The sequence below is a fragment of the Patagioenas fasciata genome, chromosome Z (genome assembly GCF_037038585.1).
Source record: "Patagioenas fasciata isolate bPatFas1 chromosome Z, bPatFas1.hap1, whole genome shotgun sequence".
Lineage (NCBI taxonomy): Eukaryota > Metazoa > Chordata > Aves > Columbiformes > Columbidae > Patagioenas > Patagioenas fasciata.
In genome coordinates this window covers 58,277,725-58,296,893 of record NC_092560.1, presented here as the reverse complement: position 1 = coordinate 58,296,893, position 19,169 = coordinate 58,277,725, and the positions used below count along the sequence as shown (strand labels likewise).

At 39.9% G+C, this 19,169-nt stretch overlaps 1 protein-coding gene across 3 annotated transcripts in view; it reads left to right on the top strand.

Moving 5' to 3' along the window:
• The window catches only part of IL31RA (interleukin 31 receptor A), a 43,651-nt gene that overhangs the window by 1,070 nt on the left and 23,412 nt on the right, over positions 1 to 19,169 (top strand). For 2 of the 3 annotated variants that reach the window (XM_071802121.1, XM_071802122.1), the window contains exons 2-6: positions 330 to 381; positions 10,912 to 10,977; positions 13,178 to 13,474; positions 14,800 to 14,920; positions 18,487 to 18,668. In XM_071802121.1, the coding sequence (XP_071658222.1) occupies positions 10,926 to 10,977; positions 13,178 to 13,474; positions 14,800 to 14,920; positions 18,487 to 18,668 (652 nt within the window). In that variant the 5' untranslated portion in view covers positions 330 to 381; positions 10,912 to 10,925. Of the gene's footprint in view, positions 1 to 20; positions 382 to 10,911; positions 10,978 to 13,177; positions 13,475 to 14,799; positions 14,921 to 18,486; positions 18,669 to 19,169 lie in introns of those variants that run through there. The other variant, XM_065860649.2, reaches the window with a different exon arrangement.

Below are 19,169 nucleotides of genomic sequence, written 5' to 3'. Positions count from 1 at the left end.
TAAGGAGGGGTCGGGGTGGGGGAGGCGTCTTGGAGGCTTCGTCCTTCGGTCTCGCGTGGGTCTCCGAGGCGGTGGCTCCGCGGGGCTGCTGCGGCCGGGCTCCGGGCTCAAACCCCGCCACTGGCATCCGCCGGCCCCAGGCGGCGTCTCCATCCCCCGGGCGGCGGAGCTCGGCGACGGGGCGGGGGCGGCTGGCGTAGGGAGGCTCTGACACGGCTCCCCGAGAGCCCTGGCGCCGGGGATGGTGGTTTTGTGCCTTTCAGAGTTACAGGAAGAAGTGTTACTTGTGCTGAGCCTGGTAACTTCCCATTTTGTACATCCCTTCGCAGTCGTGGGGAGGCAGAGGTCCTGGTTGAGCGAAGCGCCTGTTCTGCTGCGGAGGTGAGTGCGTGGTGGTAGTAGTATTATTATTATGCAGAGGTCCCTCTGCTCTTTTTTTCTTAATATGGTGCATGGGAAAAGAGTGAAATGCTTCCCGTGAGTTTTACTCCAGTGGAACTTTACCAGCTGTGATGAGTGCTTGCATTCATGTCTCTCCAGATGTTCATCCCAGACTTGAGGCAGCACATGCTTCTGTGTCGCTCCAGGCCAAGCAGCTCCTTTCAGTTTCTTTCTAGTCCATGAGACAGTAAAAATAAAAACTTACCGTTTAGCTGGTTGCATTTGTCTCTTTCTGGGAAGAATATGATACAGAGACTTGGCAGTGGTTTTCTTTGTATGTGCAGTGTTAAGAGTTAGTTCTCAAAATGTTTGCAATATATACAGTCGTCAAAGGCAGTAAGAGCTCTTTCCTAACTACTGGCTGATTAAGTTGTCTGTATTCACTCAGATTTTCTCAAAGTGGCGTATCAGATTTAAGTATTTTGGCTCCATGCTCTCTCTGTGCTTGCACAGTTTCTGCCTCCTGGGAAAAAATAATTTGGTATTATGTTTGTGTGTACATACATCATGAGTATCACACTTGTGCTTAAGCTGGAGTAGCTGCACTGAACTTCTTGTCTGTAATAGAACACTGTGACTGTTGTCTCTTGTTGTCTATAATTGAAATCGAACTTCTAGCCTCTACGTGTGAATTAAGACACTGGGCACAAGAATGATTTGTGCTTGAAGAAAGCTTCATGTATTGAGCAAAAGAACAGAATGTTCAGTTCAGATTTTTCTGTCAGATAGAGGCTAATCAGTAATAAAATGGGTCTCAAAGTGATAAAATGGCAAAAAGAAGCTTTAGGGTTTTATCATAGAGGTTAGAGTATTGAATGTTAAAAGTTTGTTTTTTTAGAATGATCATGTAAGCCTGGTAACTTTTTGCATTATTTGGTGCTTGTAGAGAACATTTTAAATTAAACTATGCCACACTTGGAGGTCTCAAAGTGTTGCTGGTTTCAGTAGGTCCCGTGGAGCCTGGTTTCACGCTACTGTTCCATGTTTCAGCTAGTAGTTTTAACTAAGATACAAAAATATTGCTAGTAAAGTTTACAGTATGGGTAGTAAGCAATAGAAAAATAGGACATATAACCTTTACAAAAAGATCTGAATTAGTAGGATGATCCGGTAATTATCTTATGGAGGTCAACACCAAGATAAATGTATTTGGGATCAAAGAATTCAGAGGATGCTCAACAGGACAAAAAAACTTTTGGAAAGTACTAACATAAAACCCGTTTAGATACCTGTGTGCTCTCTTGGGGAAAGGAAGGGGCTAATGACCTGCTTAGAAGTACAGTAATAGGAGCAGCAGGTAAGTGTCTGGTAGTGATCCTGTGTTCCTGTAACAAGATACATGAGTCGTTTATCATCCAGCAGTGAAAGGTGGTAAGGAGTTGGTGAAAGTTAGCTGTGCAGAGGCTTCCCACTCATGTTACACATTCACTGCGCGAATGCATTGGAGACTGTAGCTCACTTCTGTAAATCCAGCTCCGGCTATTCAGACATTGTGTCTGCACTTCGAGAGGGTGTGAAATACCGGAAAACCTTCAAAAGAGAATATTTAAGAATTACCAAAGGATATGGAAAACAAAGCTTTGAAAGAGGACTTAATGTATAGTTTTTATGTTTCTGTAAAGTTGTGATGAATATGGAGAAAGAGATTTGATAATAGGAATGTAAGCAAGCTCCTTAATCACCATGAAAAAGAGAGGGGGTGAAATGGTGTGTAGGTATTGTCTGTGTTCTAAATTAACTCCTAAAACCAATAGAGAGTAATGCAACAGTAGTATAAGCACAAAACTCACCTTCGGCTGAGTCTGTAGTGAGCGTGAGTTTGTTAGTTTTCTAAAGTATACAATTAAGTCTCTTTTTCAGAATGGTGTTATTATGTACACAGGTGAGCTGTGGGATCGCAGTAATCTTTTCTGAGTGATGAGAGTATGAAAGTGAGGTTTTGCACTCATTTTGTTCTCTTTCCTTCTTGTGCCTGTGGGAGGGCAGGTTTACCTGCATTGTCCTCGGCGTTCCTATAATGCCTGCAGCACTGCAGTAGGATGAGGATTATAAATATATCCTGCATTTTGGGGCTGTACCTGATTCCCTCAATAGTCCTGGAAAATTTTTATTTGCTTTCTTCTCAAACACAGTTTGCTAGCGTTATTTAAGTGGATGTGTATTTTACTCTGGAACATTTGAAATGGTCTTATTTTAAGAGGCAAGGCTAGACAAGGCGAACTAATGCTCTGAAGTAGTACAGAAAATCTTTGCTTTGATCTTCTGACAAGTGTGTATTCTGTACACACTTCAGGTTAAAACCACCCAGATGTGGCAACTGTAAGAGATTTGGATCTGGTCATCCTCTCTCAGTGAGAGTTCTACCTTTCTTATATCTCAATGCATGGATCCTTCTGCCCCGACCATCCATTTTTCTCACTTGGTTGCTCACTGTGGCAGAGACATCTTGTTCTCTACCTTTGTTTGACAGACTGTGCTCAGGGCAGGGGTACAAAGGCAACCATCCTAATTAGGTATTACTGAAAATGTCTGACAAAAAATTGTCTCTCCAACTAGCTTCTTCTAATAGCCAATATGGACTTCGTAGTCCCTCAAATACTGACCTCAAGAGGAAGGTTCCAAGACCAGACCTGTGCACAAAGGCTATTTAAACCCTGGCTTGACTGTTTTTTCTCTCTCTGTGGAAAGAGAACAAGGAATGACAGCACCGCAGTTCTCTCTGGTAGTATCACCAACTTCGGTTCTAGGGACATTGATGGCCTGGCCTTCCTTTTAGTAAGCATAAAATTACGTAGTTAAAATTAAGAAAGTGGCCAGCATGTAAAAAGAAAGAAGTTAAATCTTGTTTTGTGTTTGTAGCTTTAATCTTTTTCCCTAAAAATTAAGTTTTTATTATAAGGTGTATCAAACAAACATTTGTTTTGTGGTTTTTTTTACCTAGTTGGGCCTTTTGTACTGTAAGACATATTTAGAACCTTGTTTAGATATATTTAGAGGCTTATTTGGTATGATTGTTCAGGGAATAATGCATTCTATTCTGTTGCATTCTATTCTGTTGCATTCTATTCTGTTGCATTCTATTCTATATTGACTAGCTATGGATTAATTATTTTTCTGTTTTAGTACCAAGCTGCATTTAGGTAAAAATTGGAAATAAAATAAAATGCAAAGCATTTATAATAGAACATATTAGTATTGTACATGGTGTTAATTATTGTTCTACAACAAAATAAAGGGCTTGTCAAAACACATTTTGCATCTATAACTCTCGGTTTACCAAACAAAATAAAAGTTATCAGCAGCCTGAACTGACCTTTCTTGGTCACTATCTCCTTCAGGATTTTGGAACAAAAGTATCTTATCCTTTTGTGCCTTTTTTTTTTTTTTTAAAATTGTATTCACAGACTGAGAAAGGAAAACAGCTTTTCTGTTTTCCAGGTGGTATGCAGCTCTTAACAAGTCATTGAACTTGATGAATGTAGTGTTTGTTTCTTCTTTTCTTTTCTTTTCTTTTTTTTTTCTTTTTTTCTTTTTTTCCCCTTATGCCTGCTGTGGCATTTTCAGAACAAGTTTCTGGGGTTTCAGCAGCTCAAAGGGTTCTTCTCTATGTTGCTCCTCCAGACCTGTCCATAAGCTTAGTGGTTTCTGTTTTCTCAATAAATAGATACTGTTTGAATTTATTTAAGTGATTCTAGTGGATTATGATAGCATTATATTTTAAGGTCAGCTGTAATAACTTCAAATTGAAATAAGTTTATTTTTCAAAATGTGCCTAAGGCCTGTTTAAATCAAGTGATATTTAAAAATTAAAATTTTAAATCATATTCTTCCTGGTCGGAGGTTCAGCTGACTGTTCTTAGCTCAGTTAAGAAATGTGGGTTATGAAATGGGTGTACTCATGATCTTTCACTCCAATGTCTGTCATTATTCCCATGAATGACCCTGTCAGTGCATGATTTACAGGGATCAGAGAGCTGGGAAAAGCCGCTCGTGCCTCACATTTACTGCTTCCTCCAATATGTTTACATGTCATTCTCTTCTCTGATCAATGCACAGAAACCTCAGTTTCCCTATTCTGGTGCACACTGCTACTCACCTTTGATGGAATCATGACCATTGTTGGAAGCTGATGCTTCTGCACTCTGCTCTCTAGGAAGGAGGCTGAATTTCACCTGAAATGCCCTTTTTCCCTCTAGGATCTGTGTAAAGGCTGATGGATTTGAATCTTGGAGTTCTGAAAACTGATGGTTATGGCTTTGCCAATTGCATCTGTGCATGACATGGCAGTCGGGTGGTCCAGTGGGGCTGGGTGCAGGCCGGAGCTCCTGGCCTTCAGCATTGGCTGGTATAGGGCAAGGTCTGTTGCTCCAAATGGTGGCTGGTGTGGCAGAGCTGCAGCAGTTGCTGGTAAAGACTCAATAAAAGACAGCAGTGGCTATGCAGCTTCTTTTCTCTTTCATAGCTGTTAGAAGAGTGTCAGTAGGAAAGGACGCCCTGTCAGGTTCCAGTAAAGATGCTGGAACTTCTTGAAGATCACTAGGCTTATGTTTTACACAGGCTAAGGGCATACTACCTTTCCATTTATAGACATACTATGTTCTTTACACATGGTGTAACAGCCACACTGCATGCAGAAGCATGTGTTCGGGTAGCTAAATACAATCTTGGGGTTGGTTCTGAGTGGCAAAAGCTTTCCTGTCCTGAAATGGGGAGGAGAAGGGTGATTAAGAAATAGTCCTAAACAGATTATGAAGAAAAGTTACTTTGGGTGATTTTTTTTTTCGTCTGACTTGTTTAAATTTTTAAACCATAGCAGTTCCAAACAACTTAGATTTCAAAGTGAAAATGGAAAACCAGAAGTTTTGGTATTGAGAAAGCCTTGTTTCATCAACGATGTTACGCAATTATTATTATATTTTTTTTTAATGAGACCTTCATGGAGATTGTCCCTTTCTGCAGAAATCTGGCTTTGGTGAATCAGTTTTTTAAGTAGTTGAAGAAAACAATTATGTTCATGCTATTTATTTAGCCATCAGAATTTAGCTTTTACAGGTAACTTTAAGTGGAGCACTTCTGAATTTGTGACGTGACTTTCACTCAGGCATGTTCTTTCATCACTTTTACATGTGTGGTCTCTTAAGTAAACAGCCAAATAGCTATTTAGTCACGTATCAGTGTCCTGACAAAGACGTAAGACGTGAGCAGGATTGTAACCTGCGGAGTTCCTGCCCTGGTCTCTGACGTGTGTTAACTAGCAGCTGGCTTGTCAAATAACCAGCTGCTAATTGGTGTTGGAGAAAGTGGAAGGAAATGCAACATAGCGTCAGGACTGAGCCAAATTGACAGCCCATGGCTGGGAAGATGTGTCATGGAGGTTTCTCTCCCCAGTCCTCTCCTCTACTTCACCGACTTGGATGTCTGTCAAGCTACGTAGCAAGTTGCATCCATTTGCTAACATAGCACAAATAAGAAATTTTGCCTCATTTTCCGCTATTTTAGTAGGTAGAAGTGAAGCATGAAGTGTGATGAGCACTAGAAGAGGAGGAGCAGGTAGTAGTGGGTGCAGGATGAGGAGCACTCGCCAAGTGTGGATGGGATCTTTGGCTGTTAAGTTTTCTTGTGAGCATGTGGAACCACCATTTTTCAAAGGCTTTGAGCTTGTCATCGCGGCTACATTTGCCATGTCTGATCTTTTAGCGCTGTGTTCCACTGTGGTGGAATATGCAGTAGTATGTGGTATTTTTGGCACAAGTGTAATTCAAGCATGTTTTTATGGTTTCCCAATGCTTTTGGGTTCCAATTCGTTGCTAAAAAAAGTGTGGGATTGCTGGAGCAAGCCAAAGGAATATGATGAAAAAAGCATTTTCTTTGTTATTTGAAATAGCTGAACTATTTTGGCTGAAATGCAGTGTTCTCTATCTCTTGTCTCCTCAAAAATTGCAAACCAGCATATGTAGGATATCAGCAAGAACTGTGAGAGCTTTGCCAAGTGGAAAGCAAAGAAAGACACTGGGAAGTCTTTGATAAACTTCATAGGCTTTTTTTTTTTTTTTTTCTTTTTTCTTCTTTTTTTTTTTTTTTTTAAATGTAGCAGTTTGTTTTTCATCTCCCTGTTAGAGTTTCCACACCTTTTGAAATGTTCTGTGCTTTCACCAAGCTCATACTGTGTTTTCATTTTTCTCTAAAACTCTCAGCAAAGATCTAGACAATAATTTAATTTTCAAAAGAAGGGTAGCTACTCACAGGTATGGTTAGTGACCATGTCAGCTGGTGATTAATTTTTTTTGCACTGACTCTCTATTGAAATGGGCTGTTAATTTTAGTAAAAATGTTTCTTAAATTGATTCTTTCCTGGGTTGAAAGGCACTTGATGTGTCCTACATGGGGAGAACCATGATTTTTTTTTTTTTTTAATTAGCTGATTTTTTTTGTTTTAATAGTCCACAGTACACTTAGACCAGTGTATTCAGGTTCAGTATTGACAGCTGTTCTATGGCGACATTGCTTTTCTCTCTTTTTGCTTGGTTCTTTTTTACTTGCCTATATTTGAAAAGATGTTGTTGCCTATACAGAAGCAGTTATTTCTTCACATATTGTTATCTAATTTTATGGCAACTTTTACAGCTTTTTGTTACTGTGTAGTTATGTTCAGTGCCTCTAAAGAAGAAGTCAATCACTAAGGGAAATTCTTTAATTAGTCACAACCATAATATATAAAACTTGTATTCTGCGATGGATACAGACAAGTGAAGTGCCTTTGCTTTGAGATATTGATTTTACTTCATGAAGTCTTTACAACACAGAATGCACAGTGGGCTTTTATTATATGTTACTAGCAATTAAGTGTACAGAAAAGAAAAAACAAATCTTTATTATATATGCTAGGTACCTTAAGCTCTTTCCTATAAACAGTTACGTGTATGCTTATCGTTATGTACCATTGTCACCGTTTGATGCAGGGGGACAATAAAAATTGGCACATGTTCTCTTTTAAACCCCTCCCCTCCCAGCCGTCCCCACCAAGGAAAGGCAGTAGGAAGAAAAGAGAGACTTTGCAAGTTGGAAAAAAGTTAAACATGTGCTACTAATGCTACTAATAAAAATAGAGAAAATGATGCAAAATATACAATACAAATCTTGAATTTCCGGTTTCGCACTGCTCCAGTGGCTGCGGGGCAGGCACCTGGAAGTCCTTGGCTGGACTCCAAAGCAAACTGGAACTGGATTCAGGGATGCAGGGTCTGAAACCAGGCCTTGGATCACAGGGACAACAGGCAGGGTCCCTTCAGATGCTGGCCATGGCTGAACAGAACAAGACCCTCGTGATCTCCCACTTTTATAGAGTGTACGATGTGGACGGGATGGAATACTTAGCTGGTCAGTTTTAGTCACCTGTTTGTTTGCCTCTCCTTGAAAATACGCCCCTCTCACTTATGGGATGTGAGCTTTTGTCAGTGACCTTGTATTCCATTGTTCCTGTCTGCAAAAGCATGCCGCCAACTTCAGAAAAGTGCAGTTTCTTAGAAGGACTTAGCTGAAAGGAAGGGAGCCAGGAGACCTACGTGGTTAAACAGGGAACTGCTGGGCAAGCTCAAGTGGAAGAGGAGAGTTTACAGATCATGGAAGGAGGGTCTGGCCACTTGGGAAGAACATAAGGCTGTTGTCAGAGGGAGGCAACTAGGAAAGCTAAGGCCTCGTTAGAATTAAAGCTGGCATGAGGGGTCAAGGACAACAGAAAGACCTTTTTCAAATACGTGGCAGATAAAACTAACACCAGAGGCAATGTAGGCCCACTTATGAACGAGGTGGGTGCCCTGGTGACAAAAGATACAGAGAAGGCAGAGTTACTGAATGCCTTCCTTGTTTCTGTCTACTCTGCTGGAGGCTGTCCTGAGGAGCCCCGTACCTCAGAGGAAGTCAGGACGGTGCAAGAATTTGCCTTGGTTGATGAGGACTGGGTTAAGGAACAATTAGGCAATCTGAACATCCACAAATCCGTGGGCCCAGATGGGATGCACCCACGGGTGCTGAGGCTGATGTCATTGCTGGACCACTCTCCATTGTCTTTGCCAAGTCTTGGGAGATGGGAGAGGTGCCTGAGGACTGGAGGAAAGCAAATGTCACTCCAGTCTTCAAGAAGGGCAAGAAGGAGGACCTGGATAACTATAGACTGGTCAGCCTCACCTCCATCCCTGGGACAGTAATGGAACGACTTATCCTTGATGCCATCTCAAGGCATATCAAGGATAAGATGGTCATTAGGGGCAGTCAACATGGCTTAACCAAGGGTAAGTCATGCTTGACCAACCTCATTGACTTTTATGAAGATAAAACGAGATGGATAGATGATGGCAGGGCGGTGGATGTGGTCTGCCTTGACTTCAGTAAATCCTTTGACACAGTCTCCCACAGCATTCTCATAGCTAAACTGAGGGAGTGTGGTCTGGACAATCGGGTAAGTGAGGTGGACTGCGAACTGGCTGAAGGAAAGAAGCCAGAGAGTCGTGTTCAATGGTGCGGAGTCCAGTTGGAGGCCTGTAGCTAGTGGAGTGCCTCAAGGGGCGGTGCTAACACCAGTACTGTTCAATATATTCATCAATGATTTGGATGAGGGAATAGAGTGTACTATCAGCAAGTTTGCTGATGACACCAAGCTGGGAAAAGTGGCTGACATCCCAGAAGGCTGTGCTGCCATCCAGCAAGACTTGGACAGGCTGGTGAGTTGGGCGGGGAAAAATTTAATGAAATGTAACAAGGGCAAATATAGAGTCTTGCATTTGGGCAGGAACAACCCCAGTATAAGTTCCAGTATAAGTTGGGGAATGATCCATTAGAGAGCAGTGCTGTGAAGACGCAAAACTGGGAGGAGTGGCTGATATGCCTGGACGATTGTGCTGCAATCCAGAGGGACCTCAACAAGCTGGAGAAATGGGCTGCAGGAACCTCATGAAGTTCAGCAAGGAGAAGTGACAAATCCTGCAGCTGAGCAGGAACATCCCCAGGCACTGGTACAGACGGGGGGCTGACCAGCTCGAGGACAGCTTTGCAGAAAAGGCCGTGGGGTCCTGGTGGACACCAGGTAGAACATGAGCAAGCACTGTGCCCTTGTGACAAAGAAAGCTAATGGCATCCTGGTCTACGTTAGGAGTGTAACCAGGAGGTTCAGGGAGGTAATCCTGTTCCTCCGTTCAGCACTGGTGAGGGCACACTTGGAATACTGTGTCCAGTTCTGGACTCCCAGTTACAAGAGAGACATTGACATACTGGAGAGAGTCCAGTGAATGGTCACAATGATGATTAAGGTACTGGAGCATCTGTCATGTGGGGGAAGGCTGAGAGAGCTGGGACTGTGTAGCCTGGAGAAGAGAAGGCTCATATCTCATCAGTATGTGAAGGGAGAGGTGCAAGGAGGTAAGAGCCAGTCTCTCGAGTGGTGCTCAGCAACAGAACAGGATGCACTGGGCATGAACTGAAACATGGGAGGTTCCCCCTGAACATTAAGAAACACTTGTTCACTGTGAGGGACATGGAACACTGCAGCATGTTGACAGAGAGGTTGTGGACTTTCCATTCCTGGAGACCTTCAAAAGCTCTCTGGACATGGTCCTGGGCAACTAACTTGGGTGACTGTGTTTGGGCAGAGTGATTGGACCAGATGACCTTCAGAGGTCTCTTTCAACCTCATGCCACTCTTGTGATTCTGTGAGTGATGACACCAGTGCTTGAGGCAAGGGGAGTGCTTGATTTCTCTCCTTGTCGCCCTGCAACCCTAGATTTACCTGTACATTTACAAGAAATCTTTTTCATTCTTTGCTTTCTTCCTTCATACCCTACGGTTTGGGTTTGTATTTTTTTTTTGCTACACAGCAGTTTAGCATCACAGAGCAAGCCAAAGAGAGGTGCCTTCCCTTGCCTTTGCAGGATACCCTCAAGTCTGGTGCCGGGGACAGTTAGCTGGGATAAAAACAATGTGAGTTTACCCTCTTTTGGGTAGGTGGTGACCTGAGACTACTGCCCACTTCCTAAAGAAATGTTTTGTTAGGTGGTGTTGAACGAGAGATACACGTAATTCCTCCTGCAACAGCCTTCCTTTTCCAAAGAATTCACTCTGCTAAGTGCATCTGCTTGGAAAATGGCTAGGCAGGCTGGATTTCAAGTGGATATAGATATATTTCTTACCAATTCTTTACGAGTTCTTTGGATGGTAAATTACTTAGGTGGATTGGATTGCCCTCAGGAGGATTTCAGGTGCATTTACCTCTCTCATCTTTATAGGAAATGTATACGTGTAGGAAAACTGCATTAAATTTCTCCCATTGTGAAGGAAAGTAACACTTAAACAAAGCAGTACTTAACTTGAACACAAGTGAGAAACGCTGAATAGCATTATTAAGTCTTACACAAATGCTTATATTACAGGTGTATTTTTACTTGAAGTATTTTATTTTTATTTTTACTTTATACCTACAGTTACTGAAAAGGAAATGTTCATCTGCTTGGTTTGGGTGTTCGTCCTGCTCTGCAGCTCTATAGCAGGTATGTTTCTTAATTATTTGCACTTGTCTTGCCATTAGAAAAAATTCTAAAATGTGACCTCCAAATGGAATGTTGAAAACTTCTGAAAATTTAAATTAAATAGAAGTTAGTAGGTAATTACCTAATTAGTGTACGATATAGAGGGAAAAATTAATTTATGGCACTCTTGATATCCTCTTCTGGAATGTTAATTGTGATCACGACAGCCTGAATTTGTTTTCTTTTGTATTTAAAATCCTAAAAGGAAAAAAAGTATTTTAAAACTTACTTTGTTAGCTGTTTCCCTTTTGCACAGGTTATGGGAGGGGAATATGTGTCTGGAAGTCATATCATAGTTCAATTCTTGTTGGGTTGTAAGGGCTAGTAATTTTGGAGATCTGCTGATGGAACCATTTAATGTTTATGTAATTTGTGAACACTTAAAATGCAGTTAATATCTGCTGGTTTTGGACTAAGTCAAATATAACCTATTCATAGATTCATGCAATCACTACTAGTGTTCTTATTCCTAATTTTAAAAGTCACCTAACAATGTGTGACTATTGTGGTGTCTGTGGTAACTGCTGAAGCTGGAATAGCAGATCCACATACCCTCCACCTCTCATCTCCCCCTTCTTCTACTGGAGTGCATGTTTATGTGGCAGGTTGTGGAGCCACAACTGATCTAGATCTAGAATCTGATCTAGAAGGAAAACCATGTTATTTTTTTGCCAAGCTTTTGTTTTTCATTTCTATCAGTTTCCTTTTGGTTCACTACACAGGAACTTCTGGCATGGAAAGGGATAAGAGCAGTAAATGAGTGGCTGATTAAACATGCTTCTTGTGGCAACAGTGCCGCTTTAAACTGATTAAGTTGAATAGTATAGGTTAGAATAGGAAATCACAAGGAGAGATTGAAATAATGAGTTTGTGACAAAAACTGAAAGCTCACATGCAATTTGTCACATACAACTTAACACACAACAGGAATTTATTATACGACGTTATTTGTGTCTTAAATTGTTTAGGAATTACATGGAAGAAGGGTGCCTGTCTTTCTAAAAGCTTGAACAATAATATATGAAACAGTGCAGGTAATTGCTTACAACTGATACACAGTGAAATTTGTGCAGTGAAGTGTAAAATAGGCATGAGCATGACTTTGAAACACACAAAAAAATTACTTTGAAACAAAGAGGACACAAAAAGAAACACAGAAAGCAATTTACAGTTAATACACCCAAAAGATAGTGAATTACCAGAAAACAAGCAAGAAAGTTTATAATTTGATTCCCTTTCATTCCTACATTCTAGTAAAGAAATTATGTCTGTAAAAGTTGGTGTTTTCTTGGTTCTATTTAACTGATTTATTTTTGAAATTTGCCTTCAAGAAATCAGTAGCAGCAAAAAAATAAACAGCTACCTTCTTACAGGACTCTTATGCGTGATTCTTGCACTGTTTCATAACTTCGCTGAATTAATTCATTTAACCTGCTTCTGTGTTTTCCATTTACATGCGATTTGTATACAATTACTGGAGTCTATCTGGGGATACAAATTCTATAAGAAATAAAAGGAACAATGAAATATTTAATATATTGCAGCTTACTTGTAAATTTTAAGCTTACCAGTTTGAAATATTTTTGATAGAGTAATTAGTGATGATAACATCTAAATGGTATACATACCTTTTACATATAGGAATGTTTCTTAAAAACTGATTTAAAATACAGTAGTCTCTTTCCTTCATTTTCTGCTGTTAAAAAACATTTGAGTTGAAAATTTTCCATTGTTTCTGGGAAACATAGAAACATAATTCCTGTATAATTTATAACGTATAGTAAAATATACATGTTTCCCCATCCCTGGAAGTATTCAAGGTCAGGTTGGTCTGGGTGTTGAGCAACCTCATCTGATGGAAGGTGTCACTGCCCATGGCACTGGGGGCTTGAACCTGATGATCTTTAAGGTCCCTTCCAACCCAAACCAACCCTATGGTTCTGTTATGATTCTACAGTAATACGGTAATTAGTGTGAACTGATTTTCCAAACAGCAATATATAATTTAAGTGACTAACTGAGCATTTTGTTTAAATCAACTCCATATGAAAAAAAAACAACAACAAATTAAATGATCAGTACACAACAAAATAAGTTATCATATTTCCACTGGTATTTAAAAACTATTTAGATTATGTGATATCTTTGATTTTGTCTTTAGATGAAAACTCTATCAGAGATGTTGAAATTTTTCCTCCATCTCCTGAAATTGAAAGAGGATCCACCCTGAAACTGTTTTGTGTTCTTGGAAAACGCTACACACCTCACAGAAATGCAAGCCAAATCATCTGGAAATTAAATCATGAATTGATCGCTCAGGAAAACTATAACATTGTGAACGAGACTGTATCTAGTGTAACCATCCATAATTTCACTTACAGCAAAGCTCATGTGAAATGCTTCACTAAGTACTTGGGGAATGAACAACTTCTGGTTCACACTGAAGTTAAATCTGGCTGTAAGTAGAAATGCAGAAAAATTGATTGTAATTTTTTTTACTAACTTTATATATATTTTTTTATTTTAAAACAACTTTATTTTTTTTAAGCTTGTGGCATGGTAAGATACCTGTATTAAAATATCTCATTTTTTCTTCTGAAGTAAAACAGAAATTGCAGGCATTCTTTACTGACGTTGGTCCATAACCTCTCTGAGCCTGACTTTTGGCCAGCTGAAGTGAGAGGGTGTTGTCTGCTGAGTTCAGAGGGTACTGGATCTGTCCCTTTGGTTATGTCTTTTGTCTAGCCTAGCCAACTTTAGCTTTCTCAATGGATGATTTCCACTCTAATACTCTGGAGCACATTACAGGATAAATATGCATGAAATTATCTAATTTATTGAACAGATTAAGAGAAGATGATGCTAACCTATTCCTTGGGGGTCCCATTCTAGTAAAGAAACAATAAATGCAGAAAATTACATCTGTGTAATAAAAAAACAGAAGAAAGTATTGCCTGTCATGCCACAAGCTCGTCAGTAAAAGAAAGATCTTTTGAGTGTTGTATTAGGTAGGACAGAAAAGTACTATTTTGGAGAGAGGGCTTTTTCAACCAGTTAATTTCACTGGGAGCAGTTCTCGTCCTTTCAACTCCAGTTTCTTCTATCAAGTGAAGAAGTCTGGCTTTAACAAAGAAGTCTTTGAGGGGGTTTTTTGGATGACTTCAGACTATAGAGATTGCAGAGGAAAGTTTCCTTTGTGCTGTCTTGCTTACAAGATAAAGAGGATCCAGAATTACTGACCTCTGCAAGGTCATATAGATATGTTTCCCACAAAGTTGTCTTCTGCACCTGAGGTTGTGCAGGCTTCTCATATTTGGAGTTTTCATAGGGTAGACATTTTGGGAAGGAAACGAGGAGTTTTAGCTTTCAGAGAATGCGTTTTCCTGGAATTTTGTGCTGTTTCTTTGTTTTCCTTTAACTCTCTGGGCTGGCCGTAAGCTCCAGGTGTGTTACAGTGGGTACACTTAGAGGTTCAGGAGAAAGTATGCAATGGTTTGACATAGAAGAGTTAATGAGTTAGTGCAAAAATACCTTCAGGCCCACTTAGTTAAGTACTTCTGAGAAGTGGTTGGAGAAAATCTCTGTGTTTCCCTGGGGAAAGAAAGAGTGGTTTTGATTTTGGTTTTGTGCGGAGTTTTGAGGGCAGAAGAAATTGTGAAATGAAGGGCTATGCAAGCCACTTATTGAAGTTTGCTCTAAACTGCTTTTTGACCAGTAAAACCAGTGGCACATTAAAGTCACTTGTTTTTACTGAACCTTTTTTTTTAACCTTTGTCATTGCAGTTCCACCAGACGTACCAAGAAATATTTCCTGCATTTATTACTTTGATGTTGAACTTACCTGCACCTGGTCTTCAGGAAGAGAAACAAATCTTAAAACAAATTATACTCTTTACCGAAAAATGTGAGTAGAGGGTGCATTGGGAACTAGGGTGCTAGAGTGAGACCAACAGCTCCATTTCTCTCATGTCCTGACTTCTGTTTAAAGAAAAACTGGAAACTTCATGGAGTTCAGATTTATGGCATTTCCTCACTAAACTCAGTTAATTTTGTGGTTGGTATCAGTTGAAAAAAAGTTACAGTCTGATACCATTTTAGTAGACTATAAAGAAAATGAGCATTCTCAACCCAATATTCAGTGGACAGATGTTTACATCAGAACTGATACTCGTTTCCTGACTGAGCCTAGGTACAAATGGAGAATGGAGGTACTTTATGGTAGTGTTACCCAGAAACTTTCTGTGATACTAACTGTCCTCATTTTGGATGGGTAAAAATGATTACTTCCTCCTCTACTTTATCCAGTTCCCAGTCAAAACCTTCAAAGCTCCTCTTAGTCTGCTTGAAACCAGCAGGGTTTAACGTGGAGACCTTTCTAGTCAGAAAATTTCAGTGGAAAAAGACAGGAGTCAGTTGTCCCTTGTTGATTGCTCACATCGGGGGATGTGAATTTACAAATACCGATTATGTAGTCTCACATCTTTTAGCGTTTCTGATCCCACTATAGAAGCATAAATACTAAATTCTTTCAATTTCTGTTAAATTTGACATATTGTTTAGGAGCTTACTTTTTCAGAAGTTACTGTGAAAATGGTGAACTCAGTCTTGTTCCAAGGCAGATTTCAGATAAAATTTTGAAGGTGATAGCATGGGTTTTTGTCCCAAATATACTTGTAAGTATGCTCTTCATAACAGTGCTGCTTGTAGTGCTCTTTTTCTGCATAATCAGGACTCTAAGTAATATGATTTCATTAAGAGTTTTCTAAAAAGTATAAAATTAATCTTGAGAACTGTAAGGAATTCAGATTCCAAATGAGACATTTGCCTATGGTAAGTTATGCTACCATGTGGTATCTTTTTTACTTAAATGGTAGGGCAGGAAAACATCTTTAGTTTTATCTCCATTTTAGGCTTGACATTTTGCACTTCTAGCTTCATTAGGTGGAACTTTCTTACTCCTTCTAGTCTTTCTACATTTTGTTACATAGCTGAGTTTGCGAAACCATAAACTAGAACAGCTAGTGGAAGTAAGTTTCAATATTGTTCTTCTCTGTACCAGCATGAATTCTTCTTTAACCACACAGTGAGCTGAATTGCAGAACTATTTCCAGTAAAATCTAACCATTAATTTTAATCCAGATAACTCCGCAGCTGAAGTTACCATGTGACTATGAAAGTGCTGGTGCAAGGGAGCAGAGAGTTCAGGATGGAAACAAACAGCAATGCATACTGGAGGAGTTGGACCATTTGCTTTCGCAGCAGTGCAGGCTCACACTAGCTCAGGGGTGTCAAACTCATTTTCACTGGAAGCCACATCAGCCTCACAGTTGCCTTCAAAGGACCTAATGTGATTTTAGGATTTGGCCCATGGGCCTAATGTTTGCCGCTTGGTTATGTACATTGTACTCCTTTATCACTGACACCGTCTCATAACACAAAAGACATACTGGTTTTTATCCTTGAAACACAAACATATTAGCTTTCCCATCTGTCATTACATTGCCTTCCTTCCGCATCAATCTTTCTCTTACTGGACGTATTGGGATTCAGATTGTTTCACCAAAGATGGTATGGCGTACTACCTAAGTAGAAGAGCAGCATTACCTTAAGGACCAGGTTAAATGATAGTCAGGTCCTCTCACACAGGCTCACCTTTCCTTCAACCCTCCCTCCTCAGAAACAGCAACCACTCTTTCTCCATCAATTCTCCTCCTCCATCTATCCCAGTAACATTTTCCTTATTCCCCCATTGCCAATTCCTTGGACAGCAATATTATCCTTAATGCCGTTCCCCATCATGAACACTCTCGCATTCTTCCATGGTGGAATAAGGAGAATGTTCCTTTGGGGGTGGACATGCCTACTGATAATTCTCCTTTTATCACCCTCCATGAGGAGCTTTCTCCTTATTCCACCATTCCCTCCCCAAGTAGAGACATTCACTTTATTTCACCATTGCAAATCCTAGCAGGCACTTTCCTTCGTACCCCATCTGCTCAAGCCATCCTCACTTAAAGGGGTATTCCCAACCAGGCAGTCACATTTCATTTGATAAGTCAGCAAGATGCATGAACTTTAACAAGTGGCTGGGACTGTGGGACTATGCCTGACTACTGCTCATACTCCAGAGCCATCCTGTTATTAAATGACATACTATTAAATGACATTAGCATGTCATTGCACAAGCGTGGCCACCACTGCTGGACCGCAGAGCTGACTGTATCCATGGAAAACTATGTAGAATACATGAGTGGGACCCTGGCTGCTGGTTACAAAATACCTTTTAAAGGTACTTTTTAAAAATAACATGTAATTGCTAACTTGAAGTTCATGTATCTGGCTAGTTTATAAAAAAATTAAATGAAATATTTGCCCAGTTGAGAGTACCCCTTTAAGAGTCCCACCCCGGCTACCCCCACACATGTAATTCTTGTCTGTATTGTCTTAGAGTGCCCTGAGACAGTTACTGGTGTCCCCCATCAGTGTCACCTGTTACTCTTCTCACACAGGCTCACTGCTCTCCTTTAGCTACAGTCGCAGCTCCCGCTGTTCTGCTCCTGCAGCGCAACGCGTGTCACACATGCTGCACGCGTGACCAGCGCTGGCAGGAGCCTGGGGACAAGGAGCTCAGCACTGCTGCTGGTAGAAACAAGGTGCAGGGCCAGATAAAAGAAGGTGGAGGGCTGGATTGCCTGCATACTGTGTGTTTGACACCTGTGCACTGGCTTAAAAATTTGTGAAATACCACCCTCTATCTTTTTTTTGAATTAGATGAATTATCTGCTTGCTTACTGCATAATATGAAATATTTAACACCAGCCCCATATACAAGTGTTCATTTGTTGAAGAATTTGTGGGGATCAGTAAAATGGAACAAATTTTGTTAGTTTTGCATCCCACACTACTTACTATAAAGCATATGCTGTTAAGACAGCATGTTATCAGTGTGCTCTTTCAGGAAAATCTGTCAAATTTGTCTTACCTGGGAATAGTTTGGCAGTGGTACAATTTGGCTTTACTTTCTTCTCTGTTTAAAAGATCAGGAAAACCTTGTCATCATGTAGTTCCACATGGCATGTGTTACTATCTCTATCTGTATTTTGAAAGGAGTTCTTGTGTGGAGTTACATGGTTTCACTTTACTTTGAGATTTTAATCTAAAACTAATAGTAATAATAATACAAATAAGTGGATTCCTGCTTAAGGCGTTTTTACTCTTCATTACTGCTCGTGGGATGTTGAATTGTGATTAAAACTGGTTGAGTCTATGCAGGCTATTTATATGCATGTGCACGAGCAGGGCAAACAAGAAAGAATATTCATTTGCACGAACATATCATCTAAGGAGATGTTCACTGATAAAAATGTCATGCAATATCAAAAGTATATAAATAATAACTAAATAGTAACCCAACAAATAGTTTGAGTTATTCTAAGAGAATTTTCTAACTTTATTTTTTTTTCTTTTCAGGATGACAGAAGGAAGGGTGACTCTTCTAAATACCATGGGCTCCTGCCAAAGCAAAACGGAATCGTGTTCATTTTATTATCCAGATACTCCATATAGTAGTTCTTTTTGTTTCCAGGTGAAAGCTGAAAATGTTTTGGGTGAAGCCTTATCAGATTGTGTTCCTATACCTTTGGAAAAAATAGGTAAATAAAAAGAGTTAAATAAGTACAAAGCAGTGTAAGTTGAGCTGACGGCACCCTCCTCAATTCTTTCTTCCCTCTATAACATACAGGTTAGAGAATGCTGGAACAAACTGTGCAATCGAAGTTGGTTTACATAGAAGAAAATAATAAAAAACCCAGTTTTTTCAATATAGTAATCTTGAAATTACTATTTGGGTTTTGTTTGGTTTTAAATTGGTTTTAGTTTTGAAGTTCCATCTAATTTTAATTGTTAGCAAAAATTATGAAGTCTCTGAAATTACATCTAGGGTTTAATAAAAAGGTTCATCCTTCCCAATTTTTCTTTTTCATCAAAATTTGGATGCTTCCAATTTAGTTGAAGCAAGCCTCTTGTTATGTTTTAGTTGATGGCCTTTCCATGTAAAATTTTTTTGAAATGATTCATGGTACAATAACAATTTTCAACAATTTCTTGTTCTTACTGAGGGGTGGTGAAAAATGATAGTATGATGTTGTATTCAT